The following is a 21,221-nucleotide window of genomic DNA, read 5'->3' on the forward strand; positions in this document are numbered from 1 at the left end:
TGTGGTCATTAGTTTTGTTTTCTTAATCTTCAACTAAAAGCTTTTTGACAGTTCTTTGATTTTTTTCAGTATTTGTTCCAAATCTGCTATTTTCTGCTAGTGGTATGGTGTTATCAGTATATCTTCAATTGTTGATGTTGCTTCCTCTATTTTTCATGCCTCCTTTCTCAGAGTCAATTTTCCTAGAGCATTTGATTATTCTGATGTGTAACCTGTATGCAGAATAAGAGGATACCATCTGGGAGAAATCTAGAGAAACCCAAATGATTTCCAGTAGGCAAGAATATCAGGCAAGGTTGCATTTTGTATTCTGTTTAATTTGTATGCTGAACATATCATACAAGTGCCATACATAGTACCGAATGTTGTGCTTGAACATTATCAAAAATTAGACTCCAAAATTATGAATTATGAGATGCGGCTTCATTGAGACATACAGTGCAGTTGCATTGCCTCTTCTCATTTCGCTCTGTAATATAACCCCTCTTGAATTCCCTTGGAATTATGCCTCACCCCACCCTGGACTTTAGGAAATTATTCACTAAATTGCCATAATCCTTTTTTCTATTTCACCGGATATGATCTGTGTCATCTCTTGGAACCCTTCCTCTTCCAAGCCACCAAATCTTGTGACACCCATTGAGATGGCCATCGCCTTTAGCACCCATTGTTTATCTGGACTAACACCATTTTATCAACCAGAGATAGAATATTAAGCCCATTATCGCAGGCCCCATCTTATTCCTTTCTGATCATACCACTCTCATGGGTGGATCAAAAAATGGACACAAATCTTCAAAATAATCCAATGACAGTTTATTAAAGTTTCCTGCCACAGCAAAGATCAACCAGCCCTGGATCACTCAGAGAATGGATCCTAGCCGAATATTTATTTTTCTGGTTAGAAGATTTTATTAGTGGCATATGAGAAATAAAAACACAGTGAACAACAACCCATGACTTCCAGCACCAAAACTATTATCTCAAAAAACCTACCCTTATCCTACATTAATAAATTCCCCCTGTGACTACTTTGAAATCTATTTTGTCTTCGTTTCTAGATATCCAAATGTAAGCCTCCATTTCTTAACAAATCTTCATTGCTTCTTCCCATAGGCCATTGGATAGCTAGGCCATTTGGATATATTCTAATACTTTTTCTCTCCAGTCCTTTAACAATAGCTCTTTTTCTCCTTTCCAAGATTTTGCTATTATTATTGTTATTATTGTTGTTGTTATTATTATTGTTATTCTCACTGCAATAAAACTGTATAGACAAATTTCTACATCTTCTTTACTGATTTTTTTCACCAAATAATCCTAAAAGGCACATCTCTGGATTTTTCCTAAAAGGCACATCTCTGGATTTTTCCTAGTGATCATGTTCTTTAATCACTTTTTCCCAAAACGTTTGTACTAACTTACAGGTCCACCAGGCATGAAAAGGGTACCTTTCTGTACTTTATATCTCCGACAGTCCCCCCAGTGAGATTTATCTATTTTAGCTATTATCTCAGGTGTTACCTAGCTTCTATAGAACATTTTATACATATTCTCTCTAATAGATCCTGCTATTGATCCTTGCCAAATATCTTCTGAGCCAATAGGATCCAGTGGGTAGACGTGAATAGCTGTCAAAATACAATACATATGCTATGTATTTGCAATTGTAGTATGTCACTTCTTTGGAGTGCTGTCTCCACTGGCCATTGAGAATAAAGTCTCTGATTTTGCCTTCAACCCATCTTGTCTCATCTGGCTTTCTGGAAACTCGACACTTTGGTGCCCAAACCTGTGATTTTAGCAGCACTGAAATCACGCAAATTGACTAGACATTTATGGCATCCTAAGAACAACTTCTTAGCACGGTGCCCACAGACAATTCCCCCATATGAGAGATAACTGTATTTTTGTAAGGGAGATTGCTTAACGTATTATTTTAGAAATAGATTTTTCACACTAGCAGGAATAAGGAAAATGTGTATTGCTAGACACATCTACAAGCCTCAGGTACCATGCCCAAAGGGCAGGGATGGTGTGTGTTACTGTCTGATAATATCTGGAAATCTACAGATTGCCCACTTCAGCAGTACACTTAGGAAATATATGCAGAGCAGTAGTTAGCCACATTGGGCCTCATTGTTGTCCATTTGAACTAAAAATGCACATAATATCACAGCATTGGAAAGAATCTGAATCATGATTTACTTGTAGATTTGCTAGCCAGAGGCAAAAATGGGCAGAACTCTGACAGATGAAATGGCTTTGAAGAAGAGCAATTTCTGCTTGTCATATAAAGTCTCACTCCAGGAATCTGATGTTTGGGGCCAGAAAAGAGGCACCAAACATGTGACATAAGGAGTGAATGCCTTTCAGCACAATACTGTTTTCTCACCAAAAGCAGCAATTAGTCTTGTGGTTCCTTTAAAAATGTCAAATTATAGCATGAGCTTCTGTGGAGGAGAAGCCTTTTATCAGATGAATGAAGGTACATGCAAGGAAAGAGAGAAAATATAAACAGTGGAGTGAAATGCTAAAAGTACACTCTATAACCAGTAATTTAAAATTTGCATGCACAATCTTCCTGGTAAATTTTGACAACAATTGGTTTAAATAGTTTTAATTGCTTTATATCATACACAATGTCTTAAATGGATTTTATTTCTATTCTATCCTGAGTGAGATCCAATGATGTTTGGTGTTGGGCCAAATAACAACACTCATAACTCCAAGAAATGGTGGTAGCAATATTGATCAGTTGCAGCAAGACCCACAAATGCTCCTGTTTTAAAGACAAAATATGTTCATCTTTAAGATTATTTTTGTTCTTTTAAAACCTGTCACGGGGGGGGGGGGGGTCATTATGTATGTCAATTGGACAGCACTAGGTTTCTTGTTAAGTCAAAATTCAGCAGTTTCATATTCTAAGGCGACTATACGACCATAATATGCAATTTCAGAATACAGTTGAATTGCATTGAACTGCATTATATGGCAGTGTAGATTCATATAATCAAGTTCAACGCAGTTAAACTGTATTCTGAAACTGCATTATATGGCAGTGTAGATGGAACCTAAGTTTCTTTGAATATTTTGATAACCTTTCGTAACTGGCAAAAAAGATATGTAAGATATGACCTCACTTCTTCGAGGTATTTGGGTATATGGGTGACCCTCTCCAAGGAAAATAAATGAGGGGGCTGGGTGGGATATATATAAAAATCTAAGATTTTTCAGCACAAATGACTTAAAACAACTTCCCACCTTGTGATCATTGCAATATTTGGATTTGTGTACATGTGTGTGCATGTGTGTATCCATATGGATACTTGATCATCTGCCCTCGACTCCTGTGACCCATCCTACTTTTCTTTATTGTGTTTCAAAATTTGGAAAAATTCTTTGGAGGGGCTCAAACTTCCAAAATCCCCATGGCTAGTAAGTAGAGGATTCTGGAAGATCTAGTCCAAAATAGCAACATTACCAAATTGTCTTATGTTCTGGATGACCAATGGCTATGCTCTTCTTAGCAGACTGAGTTAGCTTCAGCTGGCACCAGTGACTAAAGAGGGATGAGTGTGTGTCCCAATTCGGCTGTATCATTTGCAGTGAACAAAGGCATATCCAATAGCCCAAATACATTACAAAAGTGCAACACAGAGATATAGGCTTTTCCTGACTGTAAAATTGGTGGGTAGGCAGCACCAAGAAATCCATATTGGGGGAAGTGGGGGAATAGAAGACTGAGTTAAAGCTGACTTAAGACCAATGGCTTTACATGCCGATCTGTTTTTTCCTTTTTGTTTTTGTATGCCCATGCAGAAATTCCTTTGCCTGAAAGGTCATGTAGTAGGGGGGATGCCCAGGCAGGAAGCAAGTGAAATCCAAATCCCCCAAATCTCCCAGCCTCTGCCTGCTTATACTGGTTTCACTTTGCTAAAGCTGATTTGAAGTTCTGATCCCTGGGAAGAACAAAAGGAAGCCAAGAGATGTAGGAGGAGAAGGCAAGGATCGGCTCGGAAGTGCAGGAGTGTGGCAGACTCAGTTATAGTGCAGACCAGGAATCTGAAAAACAGAATGAGAAATCAAGCCCGCAGAAGAGTATGATTCAATGTGTGGACTGAGCAGGGAGATTCGATAATAAAATGAAGTGTTTCTACAACACATTTCCTTCTGTAAAACATATTTTCATAACAATGCACACAGTGCTTTCCATCAACAAACACTGGTGACTTTCTGTTGTTATCATCATCATAATTATTATTATAATTTTTCTGTTGGAGAAAAACAATATAATTAGATTAAAACATGGAAAGAGAAATGTTTCTTCTTTGGACTTCACCTCCTAGAAATTCTTAGATATTATGGCCACTTGCTATGATGGTAGGGAAATTCCAGGTATTGTAATCCAGAAAATGAATTTTTCAAGCACACATACATATGGATTGAATGTAGATATATATGAATGCAGTCTGAAGCAGTTGAAATATTTGCTGGTGACAAGGCCCCCCACTCTGAGACAAGCACTTGATCTACCAGGTTTCTCAAAAAATCTGGATTCATTCCATTGCATCTTTGGGCTCACTTGGGCTGGCAGAAATCCTCAGGAGTTTTACCTGTATGAATCGAACCTTCAAAAAATATCCAAACAACCTACTTCCTGTCCTGGTTTATTTGCCACTGGAAGCTTTTAAAACTCAGGGAAGGAGGTGTTTTGATATAAAATCCTGGGAGACCCTGATATCACCAGGGATAATTTATCATATCATCATACATTGTTGTTTAGTTTGTGTTGTATCTCTGGGTGTCCCACTGATGATGCAATGAGGAGAGTGGAAAATTTCATCAATTCACCAAATAATCTGCAGGACACAAAACCCCAGTATACTTATGGTATGACTGGATAGGGTGGGATGGTAACAACCCCTTTGAGGCATTTAATCCAGTACATATTTACAGGGATTATTAGCTGTCTGGTAGAGTCGTTTGATATTTTCCCCCAAGTTTCAGCCAGACAAAGTCAAACAACCCATAACTTTCATGACAATTTTGATTGACAGACTAGGTCTCTCACTACTTGGGCTTTGCCTATAATAAAAGCAGAACTACGTATATATTTACAGAATTTTAGACTCACTGAAAACAAGTATTTTGACTAACTCTGGGTTGGGGAATTAGGATTCTTGGGGACATTTGTGTAAAAGATATGTGAAATAGGAAGAGAGACAGGAAAGCTGGTGTTGAACTCATGGTGGCTCAATTGCTTTAATCTCCTGGATTAAAGCAATACTGGAATGTAGTTATGTGGTGGATGGCGGTGACCCACTCAGTACAGCCTGGTGTGAAGTCAGGTCAACACCATAAGGGATTGCAGAGCAGGCCATCCTATATGATGGATGAAAGAAAAAGAGAGTCTTGAGTTTTAAATCTGACATTAACTTTGATATCAGACACTTATGATTCAACATTCAGATCTGCAGCCCCTTATTCTCTCTTCATGTTTCTTAAACACTATAAAAAGTTAATTTTAGAAATGTGAGAATCTCATTCTCTTGTATAGACACACAGAAACTTTGCCAGGTTAATTATTTGTTTTGGTGTGCGTACTTAGAATTTAAAGTTGTGACTAGAGGGCTTGGGAACATAATCAGTGCTACAAGACAGAAGTATGGGAGAGCATGCAGAAAGTAAAGGTTTCCCCTTGACATTAAGTCGAGCACTACATGGAGTGCCATTACCTTCCCGCCAAAGCACTCCCTATTGATCTACTCACATTTGCATGTTTTCGAACTGCTAGGTTGGCAGAAGTTGGCAGAAGCAGAATAAAAGCATCACCAAAACCTGGAAGGCTAGAGGCTACAAACATTATACAAATCAAAAATGGGCAAACTAAACGTGCTAAACTGTCATATTTGGGGATGTACCCAAATACAATACAAAATACTATGGAAAGAATATTTTTATAAAGCAGAACCGTGGATAAAATTTGTGTGTTCCCAAGAGTCTGAAAATTCTGAACAACAAGATTCCTTTGCAGTTTGTAGATTTGTTCTGCATGAAAAATGCACATTTTTCCCCCTTCAATATTCACATGCAGAAAACAGGCTATTTTTTGCATTAAAATGTGTGGTTTACCTATGTGTGGTTTTTCCTGTAGAATAAGTCTTAAACTCAAAATAGGCACGTATAATTTTCAAGGACTGGTAAACCTGGTGCAGTGACTGAGCAGTGATTCAGACACTTGTTTCCAGAGTCCAACACTCAAACCACAACAGCATATTGTCTTCACAGAACAAATCAATCTATATGTTTTGAATCTTTACATCAGTGGTTCTCAACCTGTGGGTCCCCAGAGGTTTTGGGCTACAACTCCCAGAAATCCTAACAGCTGGTAAACTGGCTGGGATTTCTAGGAGTTGTAGTCCAAAACACCTGGAGACTCACAGGTTGAGAACCACTGCTTTACATGGATTAAAGTTGAGTCCATCTGCCTAGCAAACTAAATCTTGGCCATGCTGAGAGTTTTTTTAATCCAACGCATCAGAAGCACGCCAGTCAAGAGGAAGGCTGTGTTCACTGGTAAATCTATCCATCTATTAATCTATCAACTAAAGTTATTAAATTGCTGCTTCAAATATTCCAAACGTGATCCCTGCTATTGAGGAAGAGATACCAGGGATAAAGTCTGCTTCTAATGGGTAGTCATTTATACCATACATAATGTTTACTAGATTGCATAGGAATTGATCCTAAGAGCCAGTCACTTAGTCTAGAGCCCTGCTATCACCACAGAGAGAAAGTGGAGATGGGAGCAAGACTAAAGGCACTTGAACAAGTAGCCTGGTCCTTCTGTAAATGTGCAGAGGCTTCCCTCACATTATATAAACTATTACTGGGTTGTCTTGTGGCTCGAACAATTTTCATTCCACTTTGCTCTCCTCACAGATTGCTTTAATCTAATAACAGCTGCACAAATTGCTGGAAGACTAATTTCTTTAGCATCCCCCACCCACCCCCATGGCTCTCTCTCTCATATACACATATTGCACACAAACAGGACTTCTTTCAGGCCAATCATGATAAAAGGGCGTTTGTATGTGTAAATTGGACTTCAGAGTCCAACCTGAAAATAAAATTAACTGTAAAAAATGGTAAACTGAAAAGGTCCTTCTTCATGGGCTCCTCATATTCCCTTTCCCTTGAACTAGAGGTTTCCTTCTCATTGGAAAAAACAGACAAGATGAGAGTGTTTGTGTGTATCTACACGGTTGAATTAATGCAGCCTGACACTACTTTAACTGCCACGGCTCAACACTATGGAATTATGGGACTTGCAGTTTTATAAGGTCTTAGGCTTTCTCTGCCAAAGAGTGTTGGTGCCTCATCAACTTCAGTTCCCAGGATTCCGTAGCATTGAGCCATCACAGATAAAGTGCTATCAAACTGCATTAACTCTACAGTGTAGATATACCTTTACTTTCTATTAAACATACATGAAAACTTGGGCTAAACAACATGGTTTCAGGGCATTGGATGGACAACCTGGAATATGAGCATAATACAGATCTGATGAAATCCTCATCGATATTGTGGAAACTGGCAAGATTTTGGATCACCTAAGTTAGCCTGTCACCCTCCCCAGTAGCAGATGACATTGTCCTTTTGTCATTGATATAGAGCTTCTGTGTATAAAATGGGGGTAAGGAGAAGGACATTTTAATCCTTCTGTCAGCAGTCACAATGTCTTATGCCCATTTGAGCATTTATTCTGTGCCCCATGAAAGAGAACCAACATGTAGAAGAGGGATGCAACACCTAGCAGAAAATACTTCATCTGTGTGTGTGTGTGTGTGTACAATTTACCCTCTATATTTGCAGATTTCACTTTTATGAACTTGATTAAAACATGACTAGGAATCTCTAGTTCCTCCAATGTGATTCAATGGTCCTCTCGCACTGGAAGTTTCCAGTGGAGTCATGCTGGAGGTCCTAGAAATCTACTCCCAAGTTTAAAAAAGAAGAAATTTTTATTTTTAGATTTTTACATTTGCAGAGGTACTTTGCCCTAAACCTGAGTGAATGGGACTAGTAGTCAGGGCTAGGGAGCCAGTGTAGTCTCTGGGAGGCCAGAGTTTGAATCCCTACTCAGTTGGGCACGTTGTGCAAAATGTGCTCTTTCAGCCTGAGAGGAAGGCAATGGCAAACCCCTCTGAACAAATTTTTACCATGCTATAGTCAGAAATTACTTGAAGGCACACAACAACAAAAAGTAGAATTGGCTAAATGGTACTGAAAGAGAGAACAAGAGCAGAGATTACATAAAATCTCCTTACTGGTAAAATCAGGGAAGCATGAATCTTTGGCAAAACAATGGAGAGATAAAGCAGGGTATTATTATTATTATTATTATTATTATTATTATTATTATTATTATTATTATTATTTTATGACACAGCAAACAAGATAGATATGCTGGATTTCATATCACAAAATCACAAGTCGAACACTTCCCAAGTGTCTAGGACTGTATTATTATTATTATTATTATTATTATTATTATTATTATTATTATTATTATCAACAACAACAACAATTTTCTGTTCCCCTCATTCCTTGGTTTAAGACTAATTAATAATTCCTTCAGAGTGAAACTGGAAACTAGAACATTTTAACTACACCTTCCTAAAAACTGAGTTAGGTTTTCCAAATCCAGTTGAAAATTGGTTCTATCAGACCGGTTGGGCAGCCATGCCTGACACAGAGTGAATAAAGATAAAAACAAAAGAGACATAGGGTTTCCTCCCCACCCCTAGGTAATGTCTAATGAATAAGGTGGGCAGCAAAATCCTGTCCTAACTGGAGAAAATGTGTAATACGACCAGACTGCCTTCACATTTCTATAGTGCCTTTCATGCAAAATTCTACAAGGCTGTGCTATGTTTTTATTTACTTCTCCAAAACAGCATCGTATAAAGCAGCCCCTGTTAAGCAGAGTGGCAACTGAGGTTAGAACATACAAGACCTTAAAATGTCTGCAACATTTGGGATTATTAGAAGGGTGTTCCAAATTATACAGCTCCCTAAAGCATACTGATCTAAGTGTGGAATATACCACATCTTCATGGAATAGGTCCTATTATTCTATTGAACCCCACAAAAGATTTTACATGTTCTTAGAATTTCTGTGGACAGCATGTACCAAAAATGTATAAACTACAATTGAAAATACGCACAATCAGTATGTTCACATAAACAGTTCATTCATGTTAGTGAAAGTAAAATGGTGTCTACAGCAAATAACTGCTGGTGTGTTAAACTACAGTGTGCTGATGATTTATTGCCTGAATATCTGAGAATACAATGCTGTCTGGAAAAAAAACCCATAACTGGTAGTCCAAACTACTAGATGCTTTGAATGGATTTGACCAGCAGCATCGTGAAGTTAAATTTCGAGTACATCTTGATTCTCTTTCCCCAGTGTTATGGTGAAATGAGATTGTCTGTGATGGGTTTATTAGTTGGTATAGCCTGGATACTTTATGGCTTTCTCTTACTAACAAATCTGTCACCCTCTTTCTTCCCTTTCTCCCTACTCTTTCTGATTCCTTTAAGATTGTTGAATGAAAGTGACAAGCGGCCTTTCATAGAAGAAGCTGAGCGGCTGCGGATGCAGCACAAGAAAGACCATCCTGATTACAAGTACCAGCCCCGTCGGCGGAAAAATGGCAAGGCTGCCCAGGGTGAAAACGATGGCCAAGCCGATGGGGAAGCTGGTGGAGCTGCTGCAATCCAGGCTCATTATAAGAATGCCCATTTGGACCATAGGCATGCTGGGGAAGGATCACCCCTGTCTGATGGACACCCAGAACACTCCTCAGGTTAGTCCCTCTGTGTCATAGGTGTGCTCCATACTTAAATGATGGCAAATCAGCTGCTTAAGCATTATAAAGATAAAGGTCAAGGTTTCCCCTGACATTAAGTCTAGTCTTGTCTGACTGGGGTTGGTGCTCATCTCCATTTCTATGCCGAAGAGCCGGCGTTGACCGTAGACACCTTTAAGATCATGTGGCCGGCATGACTGCATGGAGCACCGTTACCTTCCTGCCGGAGCGGTTCCTTGAAGGAAGGACCCTTTTTGGACCATTGGCTGGTGCCCTAGGGCTTCGCTGTCCTCTCAGCATCAATCTGCTGTGAGGAAGGAGCCAAAGCTCTACCCGATCGCCTGGTTGGGGGTGGCTTGCTGAGAGCCCTCAGCAAGTCCATCTCATCGCCATCTTCACACACACGGAAGTGCCCATTCTACTCACATTTCCATGTTTTCGAACTGCTAGGTTGGCAGAAGCTAAGCATGACAGGATATAATTATGAAAGTTACCCGTTTGCATTATCGTTTGGTATGGATGGGTTTATCAACATAAAGAACTCAAGGGTTCACCACTGTTAATTACACCCAGCTGCCATCCTGGATTTTTTAAACTATCAACTCTCCTACATCATCCATACTGGCAAAACGATATCTCAATCCTATCAGTGGAGTGAGGATAGAAGAGAGCACGGGCACTCTCCATACTGTAGAACAGGGATCTTCCAACTGTGATCTTCCAAATGCTATTGAGCTGTAGCTCAAATAATACTTTACCTTTGGTTATTCTGATTAGGGCTGATGGGACTGTAGGCCAAATGCACACAAGGGCCACAATTACCCAGAGCAATGTGTGTCAGATTTGAAATAATCCAGCCATGAAGCCCTCAGATAGGCATAGGCAGAATGGTTGACCTATTCTCTCTTTTCTTTCATGTCGCTTTCGTCTCACAGGACAGAGTCATGGACCTCCCACCCCACCAACCACTCCAAAAACAGAACTGCAGTCGGGTAAGACCGACTCCAAGCGGGAGGGTCGTTCCCTTGGGGAAGGAGGAAAGCCTCACATCGACTTCGGCAATGTGGATATTGGTGAGATCAGCCACGAAGTGATGTCCAACATGGAGCCCTTTGATGTTAACGAGTTTGACCAGTATCTGCCACCAAACGGGCATGCTGCTCACCCAGGCCATGTCGGTGGCTATGCCGCAGCTGCTGGTTATGGCCTTGGGAGTGCCCTGGCTGCAGCCAGTGGACACTCTGCCTGGATCTCCAAACAGCATGGGGTTTCCTTGTCTGCTGCCACATCCTCCGTGGTAGACTCCAAGGCTCAAGTCAAAACGGAGGGCTCAGCTCCAGGGGGCCATTATACTGACCAGCCCTCTACTTCCCAGATAGCATATACATCCCTTAGTCTGCCCCACTATGGCTCGGCCTTTCCCTCTATATCCAGGCCCCAATTTGACTACCCTGACCACCAGCCCTCAGGACCCTACTACAGCCACTCCAGCCAGGCTTCTGGCCTCTATTCAGCCTTTTCATATATGGGTCCTTCCCAACGGCCCTTATACACTGCCATCTCTGACCCGGCACCCTCAGTGCCACAGTCTCATAGTCCCACACACTGGGAACAGCCTGTGTATACGACCCTTTCGAGACCCTAGGGAATGGGGAGCAGTGTCCAAAGCAGCAGCGGAAAGGCTCCGAAGAATCAGCCCCAGAAGACGAGCCTCCGAGTCCCGAGGTCATTTGGTGTAATCCAGTCGCCAGAACCCAACGAATATCCGGGCGTGTCTATCATGACCGCAGTTATCGATGGCTCACCTGGCTGGAGGAAGGTTCCCACCCACACCCCATACTCCCAGTCCCTGATTGGCTTCCAAGATCCCATAGGCCTTCTAGATGAGGATGATTCTAGGCATGGAGCAACTAGTCGTGGTGGGTTTATGTCGGGCAGATCGAAGGTTTAAAAATAACAACAACAATAGCATTGAAAGATAATCCTCTTCCTTCTCATCCCTTCCCTCAAACTGTCGAGACCATTTGTCTGACAGTTGAGAAAGAAACCAATGGCCATTAGTTTGCCACTTGCTGTGGGTGAAGCCTGGCTAGTTGGACTCTCTGATGGATATGTTACAGGAGGAGAAGGAGGGTGGTACAGCTGATGTGGACAGTGTTCTCGGACATTCCTGCTTCAGAGTTGTACATGCATGAAATTTTGTTCCCCATTGGAAGACCAACCTAAGCTTGCTTTTACTATTGATATTTGTCATCTGCATTCCACTATCCTTTATCTATTCCATCGCCTCTCTGCTGCCTGGCTCTCTTAAGACTTAACTACACAGTACATTGGACTCAGGAACTGCGTTATATGCTCTGGCCGCCTTTGCATCACAACATGTAAATGTGCGTGTACATGTTGGTCCCTCGGACCATAAAGGGCAAAGGGGACTGATTCCTACTTTGTTGTTATGAACATTTTGTATTATTAGTTTGTTTCCACTCTCTGTGGTTTCCTTCTAAACTCCTGCAGCTACCTTTCTAATACTCCAGAAAATACCCTGCCAAAGCCAATGCATTTGCTTGCTTATGAGTGTGCTTGTGTATATGAGTATGTGCATGTGTGTGTGTGTAGAAGGGGTGAAGGAAGACAGAAAGAACCTAGAAACCAAGAACAGTCAGTGTTGTCCTCCAGCTTCAATGATGGGGAACAACTGGACTCTCCTACGTTGCATCATTCTTCATCATTGAGTATGCTGACTCGGCCTGATGGAAGATGCAGTCTGACAACCAGAGACATCCCCCACCTCTTTCCTCACTGCTTAAATTCAGAACAAACTGTGTCATGAGAACTTCCATGTGACCAAGATACATTGATGCCTGAGTCAGAAATTTAGAAAAGTACATGCAGTAACAGTTAAAAAATTCCAATTAACAACATTATTTATTTACTGCATTTTACCCTGCTCTATCTCCACCCTGAAGGAGGCTCAGAGCGGCAAACATTAGTCATTTGCTGCCCTTAAAAGTTCCCCATAATGTAGTGTGAGACAGGCTGCCTAACAGCGGGACCGGCCATGCTCCTGTGTTTATAATTTTTATTATAAATTCTAAATTTGCCATAACAAAAACACTTTTGGTCCTCATGCTGTGCTTAGTGGGTATCAAAAAGAAAGTTAGTGCAAAATTTGGAAGAAATCTGCATTCACTTTTCAGCTTTCATATGGAGGCAACCAACACAGCTAAAGTGTGCCTTCATCTTTTCCATAGGCCTGTGTGAAGCTTTGCAGGCCCATCCCACAAACATTATCCCCAGTCAGTGAGTGAACATGACACTTGGATGACTGAGAACATGATGGATGAATCCATCAGAAGGAGAACAGATGACATGTCGGAACGGACACTGCTGGACACAGGACACATTGCAGTACATGCTGTTCTTCCCAACCCCTTCAGACTGAGATGGTTGAGGCTAACCTGCCCAAAGTTATGAACTTTATATATGCTTGCCTCCTTTTTCAGCTATGGATGATTGTCTGTTTTCCATAGTATTTGAAAAGAACATGTAGTGTGCCTGTATTCCTTGTATGCATGTAATCTATTAACCGTTCTGCATCCTTATTTATGCAAGTAGCACATCCTTCCCTATTCCCAGCACTACCGCCCTTTGTTGTCCTAGCACCATTAACTTTGCATTAAATGTATGGAATAATAAACTTGAAAAGGTTCAGTTCTGTGTGTTAATTTCAGTTTCTTTTCTTTTTTTTATCCTTCTCACTACCTTCACACACACAAACAAAAGGCTAATGGGCACAATGTCCTATTCTACACTACACACAAAATGTTTTGCTCACACATATTTCCTTGACATGTATAGATTATTGAAAAGATATAAACAAAACATAAAAAAATCTCTAGTAGAAAAGTCTAAATTTCTCCCTAAACACCTTGGAGCATTATCTTTTAATTGAGTGCATCTTTAATATACAGCTGTGGTCAGCTTGAAGCTATTGGAGACATCACAAGATACTGTTAACTCCTATAAATTGTATAGTGCATCTGGAGTTCTAAAATTGCCTCAGGGTCACTGTTTTTGGCCTTAGGGATATATATATACGCGCACACACACATAAATTTATCCTAACTTTCTTCTTTTGGGGATTGAATGGGACTTGCCATATGATTAAAACAAGGCATGGAAATTAAAACTACATAATTAATGTTTTAAAAACTATTAAAATACTATTTTAACCATCAATGCTTCAAAACAATATAAAATCTGGGTTACCATGAGTTTTCCGGGCTGTATGGATATGTTCCAGAAGCATTCTCTCCTAACGTTTCACCCACACATATGGCAGGCATCCCCAGAGGTTGTGAGGTCTGAGGATGCTGTGATTCCGGCCATGAAAGCCTTTTACAACATAGTATTAAACCATTTAAGAATCCAAATGCAGCAGTACCCCACCCCATTAAAGGCCTCTCTGAATAGACACTTAACCAAATGCTTGTGCAAACAAAAAGGAAGGAGAACACCAAGAGTGTACAGCTAGTCTACTATGGAAGAAAGTTCCACAGCCTGGGACTGACAGTTAACAAAGATCTTTCTCTTGTATCATCACCAAATGTACCTGTGAAGAAGTGAAACCAAGAGAAAGTCCAGGCAGGGTCCTGTGTGAAGATACAGGCTTTCAGATAATGTGGACCTAAGCTAAATTTGATTTAGCAATTGGCACTTAGAATTGAGTTTAGAAATTAATTGTTAGCCAGCCATGCCCACAGCATTTTGGACCTGCTGAAGTTTCCAAACAATTTTCAAAAATAGTGATCAGTAGAGTGTAATACATAATCCAAATGAGATGTAATCAAGTCATGTATCATTGTAGCAATGGATGGATCAGTCCATAAAAACAGAAGATAGATCTTTCTGTAAAGAAATCTTTGACCGAAGCATAGGATAATAGCCTTAATCTTTTGTAGAAATTAATTCTGTAACTTCAAGATAGTGAATACATCATTTTCCAGATGTTGTGGTACTGCTACTTCTATCATCTCTAATTATGGCATGGGATAGTAGAAGTTGGGGCTCAATCACAAGTAGGCGCTCACATAGTCCACATCCTGCCATAAGCTAATAACACATATCTTTTGTTCCTGGGTTATAAATGTCATTTCCTAATTGGTTCTATCATTAAAAAAATGGGGAAGTTTATTAAACTGCAAAAACTTTTGCTATAGTTTTTCAGTGAATATCTCATCGAGTCTCACAACCAATTCAACATAGCTTGTGTCAGCCACAAAAATGAAGCTTCTCGAATATAGCAACTACTCTCGAAGTACCACACAATTAAACAGGAAATGACACTTTCAAACCAGGAACAGAAAAATTTTCAAATTGGTTACATAGTATAATTCATGGCATTAATTAGACCTTTTCCCTGCAAACCTATCACTAATCAGTTATTCTGAGTTATCTCAAAACTGCTGGTGTCTTGAGAAATAAAATACCATCCTTCAAACCCCATTCAGAATTTGTTTTAAAGTATTTATTATTTATTTATTTATTACATTTATATCCCATCCTTCTCACTCCGAAGGGGACTCAGGTTGGCTCACAAAAAGGGCACAATTTGATGCCACATACATAGGATAAAAACAACACATATACATTAAAATCAATAATTAAAACATCATAATCTTAAAACCAATTATTTAAAAACCATGCAAACCAAAGGCATATTCCAAGAGCTATTCCGATCCTAAATTGCACTATTCCATAGTTACTTATTGCATTGCAGATTATTGTCCAAAGAGTTGGTTGCACATCCATGTCTTCACTTTATTTATGAAGAACAGGAGGGAGGGAGCGCATGTAATTTCACAGGGGAGGGAGTTCCATAGATGAGAGGCCACCATTGAGAAGGTCCTGTCTCTCGTCTCCACCAATCGTGCCTGCAAAGGAGGTGGGACTGAGAGCAGACGATCTTAATCTTTGAGATGGTTCCTAGAGATGGTTCCATTTGTTTCTTGATCAGACAGATTCTGAAAGTGAACCTGCCTATTTTGTTCACTGTGGCTGATTCTTTAACAAAAGAGTTTGCTCCTCCATCATCTACACACCCAGGCAAGATCACTTGTACTAGCAGAGAGATAATTGTGTTTGATACTACTCACATTAGCATTCCAAGCCACTATGCTTTCATTTCAAGTCTCTTCACTGTCGTTGAAAACAACTGATGTCAACTCTGATTTCTAAGTTGGTATAATAGCATCCAGGAGGAATTAGAAACATCATTTTCACTGACTTGTCTACCTTTTCTAAGGATAAAAGGTTCTACGGAAAAACTTTCAAGATGATGAACAGATGGCATGTCTTTTCTTCACTTTGAAATTTCTTTTTGCAAGGCAAAGGCTAACAAAGTAAGAAAGAGGGAGTCATAAATCAGAGGTCACCTCAAAGCTTGGAAAATGCCATGCTTTGCATAGCAAAGCACAGTAATTGCTCAATCTCTGTGTGGGCAAATGCAAAGAATGCAGTGGGTGAGTAGGTTATGCATTTGGCCTGGCATTATCCCCGTTGACTTTAATGGGAAATTTTGTCTCTGGTTTTATGGACTGAGCAATCATTTCAATTCAAATGTTTTCAATGCCCAACCAAATGAAATGATTTGGGCCATGCCTTCATCATAGTACCAAATATTATGATGACTGGGAGGGCAAATATTTCAGATAGCTGAAGAGCAGGTGAAAAAAAAAAGCAAAAAGGTAGCAGCAGAATAATCCAATAGGACATTAAAAGATGTGCATTATTATGGGATGCATTGTTATTATGGGAAGAATTGCTGTAGGCTCTTTCACTGGAGAGAATAACAGCTCAATAGTAGTAAAACTCACTCCTTCAGCTGCCGAATGAGTAAAACTGATGGATTTTGTTTTATGGAGGGTGGAGAATTGACAAAGCTTGATGCTTTTCTGTTAGTTCTTCAAGAACTCATGGTCATCCACTGAAGATAAACGATGGGAGATTTAGGACTGAAATTATGCTGAGGCCTTCATACCACTTGGTACTGCATCTGAAGACATGCATTCATATCCACAAATGCTCATGTGAAAATAAAAACTAATTAGTCTTAAAGGTGTTGCCACAATTCTTTTTCTTCTTCTTCCCCTTCCTTTCTTCTTTTTAAGATTGATAAAAGGAAATACTTATTCCAGTAGTGCGTGGTTAAAGTGGAAATCAGCACATCAAAATGTAGTGATGGCCCTCAACTTAGGTGACTTTAGATTGAGACAATTTCAGGAAAGATACTAGCAATGATGGATATATGTTCCTGCCAGTATCAATGGCATGATGCCTCTGTATATTAGTTTTTGCGCAAGTAAATATAGATAAGTGTTTGATCTCTATGTGAACAAATGCTGGTCTAGAGAGGCTCTTGGTCTGATTCATCATGATTCTTCTTATATTATCAACAGCACAATCCAGTCCAATTGTTCTTACTCATGGGTAGGTCAATCTAACAGCATCATTAGTGGTAGTTGAGCTTCAGTACTATGAAATATGGTGCCATTACAGAGATAAATCTCTGCCTTCTAGCTGTCCAATAGACATGTTTTGACATAAATGACCTAGAGAAGAGGTTTCATGAAGATTTCAAGACCAGACATATTGGTAGAGGTCTTCAAGGTCTTCAAGGCTCTGTTTCAGCTGCAACAGAACAGTAAAGTTACTTTTCTGGAAGTTGTTCCCTCAATATAAAGCCAAAAATAATGGCAGAGCAAATAAAGGTCTTAAGTCTAGTATTGAGTCAATACAAGCAAATACTTGCTTTCCAATAATGTAGAATAAAAGGAACAAAATGTCGATGAGAAAATCTGCTGCAAAAATTGGGATAGCCAGTGTAGAGTAGCATTCTGCATCTAGCTTTTGGGGGAGGTCTAAGGAACTGTAGCTGATATTTGGATTAGGACAAGGCACAACAAAGAGCCAAACAGGATTTGTTGAAGGTTACACAGAACCACACCTATGGGACACAAGCAAAACTGGGCAAAGGCATCGCTGCATTTCCCCCAAAAGAAGTCTGGGCTAAGACAGTGGTGTGTCCTCTTAATCGCTAGCTCCCCACATTTAGTGCCAACAACTAGGTTTCTGTTTTTACAGCAAAAGCAGGATCCGGCACCCACCAGCTTCCACATTGGACACAAAGAAGATGCACATTCCCTTTGCAGTCTGGTGGGAGCTGGCACAGAGTCCTTTGCTTTCCCTTTAATTGTATCTGATACAGATGCAAGGCTTGGGGGGAATAGGGACTATTAAAACAAAGAAGCTATTTTTTTAGCGGACCAAGAAAACGACTCCCGCGCTCCATTGCGGATGCCAAAATGATCACACAAAGGCGCATTTCATTACTGAAATTTCATCACGCCAACGTGATTAAACGCCGGGGGAGCAGGGAGGGGCAAGGAGCCTTGTAAGCTGCAACTCCACAGATTAACCTTTTATTGGCAAGTTTTGCTGTGAGCCCACAGCACATTCCTTGTGGCTTTAATGCTTGCTCTTGTTGACAGCTGGTTATCATATCCCTTTAAGTGCCATTTCACAAAATTGTCCCCTGAAACCACTCCTTAGAGCACATGCAATTCCCATCCCTACATCCCTTTTGCACCTAGGACGAAAGTAGTTGGGCAACCTGTGGCACTAGAACTACATGCGGCCTTCAGCCTAACTGCAAAAGTGATGCAAATAATAATTCATATCTCCAAGAAGACTGATTTGTCCCTCCTTCAGCTACTTGCTGGGTGGAAAAAAAATGAGAGCAAGCAATGGAATATCAGAAGGAAAGAGGAGGCTGGAAGAAAAGGTGGAACGATCTGTTGACTTTTACTTGTCCACCAATGGCTTCAGTATTACACACTGTGGGTATCCACAAGAAAACACAATCCTGGTTTTTTTAAAAAAACATCTCTTTCTGTATTACTGTTTCTCAAGGTAACTAGGAAAGGAGGATATGCAGTGGAATATTGAAATCTACCGAGTCCAGTTTGCCCAATAAAGCCCAGTCAGTTTTTCATAGCAATCTGGACAGGTGTGGCCTTAATGCATTTGGCAGAAAGCCTCACATATCCCAAGCAACACATTCAGCAGGCTGATCAATAAATCAAAGTGTTTTACTGAATCATTTGCTTTCTGTGTGAGTGAATGTGTGTGGTGTGGGGAAAGATTTGATTATTTGGGATGGACAGCAATTGTTATGACCTGTGAGTTTCTGCCTTTAAATATGAAGCATGACTAGTCTGCCATTCATATTTTCTGGGGACTAGGGACATACCCACCATCTTTATACCTGAGAGACCACCTTACTAGCAATATCTAGGTCCTCCAGCACAACTCTATCACATTGGGGGATCTAAACCTACAAATGTGGAAGGCCAATTGAATATTGCTGGGATATTATACACTTGAGCATGTTGTCTGCAGGAGGATTCTGTTCCAGTGATGTGGCAAGATTGTGCAGATGATGAGCTACGACACTCCTTGGAGCAATGGCGAGGCCATAACGGAGTAGATAAGAGGTATGTTTTTTACACAAAGCAGCAAAGAAGACTCTTAGCTATCGGATTTTAAAATTAGTCTGCCCCCACCCCCTGAGGTTTTTTTTAAGCTGCTTTATCCAGAGTCTTCAGAGATATTTGCTCTGGTGATGCATCTCAATTCTAGCATCATATTGACAGTATATTAAACATGTAAGTATCATATTCCCTATACAGATTCCAGGTGATATAATGACTTGGAATCTACGCACTAGACTAGATCAAGACCAGTAAGATTAAGGTGAGTACCAAATCAAGGACTGCATTACCAATTCCTCATAGGGATGCTCTTCCCTTAAAGCAGTGGTTCTCAACCTGTGGATCCCCAGGTATTTTGGCCGATAACTCCCAGAAATCCCAGCCAGTTTACCAGCTGTTAGGATTTCTGGGAGCTGAAGATCAAAACATCTGGAGACCCACAGGTTGAGAACTACTGCCTGAAAGCTAAGTTGTAGTATGGTGAGTACTCCCTTAACTTTCCATTGCAACTTAACTGTCATGGCTGCATCCAGAAGTATCTCCTACCAACTTCAGCCAACATGCCATTTATAACTCATCATCTGGGATAAAATGACCTGGTTTAGACTGGAAACTCCAGGTAGTGCAGAATGTGCCTGTTTACCTACTTGAGGTTTTGTCTAGCAGAGGTCATATTACTCAAATGCTGGACTGTCTACATTGGCTTTCATTTGTTTGCAAACCCAGTTTAAGGTGCTCCCATTGACCTTTTAAAGTTATCAAGCTGGATCTGGCATACCTTAAGAAATACTTACCTTGTATACCTCAATACACACAGAGAACAGTACATTAAGTCCCTGTACTCTGTCATTTACACTTCTAACAGTCGGCAACAGCAGAAGCAAAGTTTTTGTTGTTGTTCCAATTCTGAAACTCTACCTTTGGGGTGTTTTTTCTCAGGGAATACCAGTTGGTTCTCAATTTGCACAGCTTTTTGTTTCCAGTTTCCAGTGTTCTTAGCCCAATTTTTTTACAGATTTCCACTGAGATATTTGTTCACTGTGTAACTATTTAAAATATCATCCTTTATTTATTTTTTAAATTGTTATGGTTGTTTGGGTATTCACGTCTTATATCAATAAATACGCTACTTTTTCAATGTAAAATACATGTATGATTTCCAATTAGAGTATGGTATCTAACATTGTTCAGATTACAGCAGAAAAAAGTGCTTAATAATTTTGATAGGCCATAAGGTGCCACAAGACCTCTCTGCAACAGACTAAAAGATCTACCAAAGAAAGAGCTTTTATATTTTAAATATTGCTGGTACATGTTTGTACAATACTCTTCTTTATTTTGCCTCTTATACAATATTCTTTCCTTGATACAGCGTGATCCATTATAATAAAAGTTTTAAGAACTATCCTTCCTGCTGCTTAAGGAGCACTGTAGTACTTTGGAATGAAAAGACCAAATCCATTTTGAGCAAGGCTGATGCTGAGGTGGTGGGAACGAGGTGCACTGATACCTGCCTTATAGCATAGAGGATACCCATGCATGTCGGGCAAAATCTCACTAGGTAGCAACCCATCCAAGCAACTATGTTTCCTGCTGCACTACAGCCACTGTAAGGGGATCCTGTTGACTGATAAGAAGCCAGGGCAGGAGCAGGGAACAATGGGAGATTTGATGAGAGTCGCTCTGTGATACTCCTGAGAAGCCCACAGAGCCAGCCTTGATCAGAGGGGAAATTGGGGGGTTTCCAAGGCAACTTGCTCATGGGCACAATGGCATGTCTGTCTGCTGG

The 21,221-nt window shown here is 40.3% G+C and overlaps 1 protein-coding gene across 1 annotated transcript in view; it reads left to right on the forward strand.

Moving 5' to 3' along the window:
• Positions 1 to 13,592, forward strand: part of sox10 (SRY-box transcription factor 10) — a 28,664-nt gene extending 15,072 nt beyond the window's left edge. The window contains exons 2-3 of the mRNA XM_003227146.3: positions 9,613 to 9,878; positions 10,817 to 13,592. Coding sequence (XP_003227194.1) covers positions 9,613 to 9,878; positions 10,817 to 11,526 — 976 coding nt within the window. The 3' untranslated portion in view covers positions 11,527 to 13,592. The remainder of the gene's footprint in view (positions 1 to 9,612; positions 9,879 to 10,816) is intronic.
• The last annotated feature ends 7,629 nt before the right edge of the window (positions 13,593 to 21,221 follow it).

Source organism: Anolis carolinensis, chromosome 5, assembly GCF_035594765.1.
Source record: "Anolis carolinensis isolate JA03-04 chromosome 5, rAnoCar3.1.pri, whole genome shotgun sequence".
Classification (NCBI taxonomy): Eukaryota; Metazoa; Chordata; class Lepidosauria; order Squamata; family Dactyloidae; genus Anolis; species Anolis carolinensis.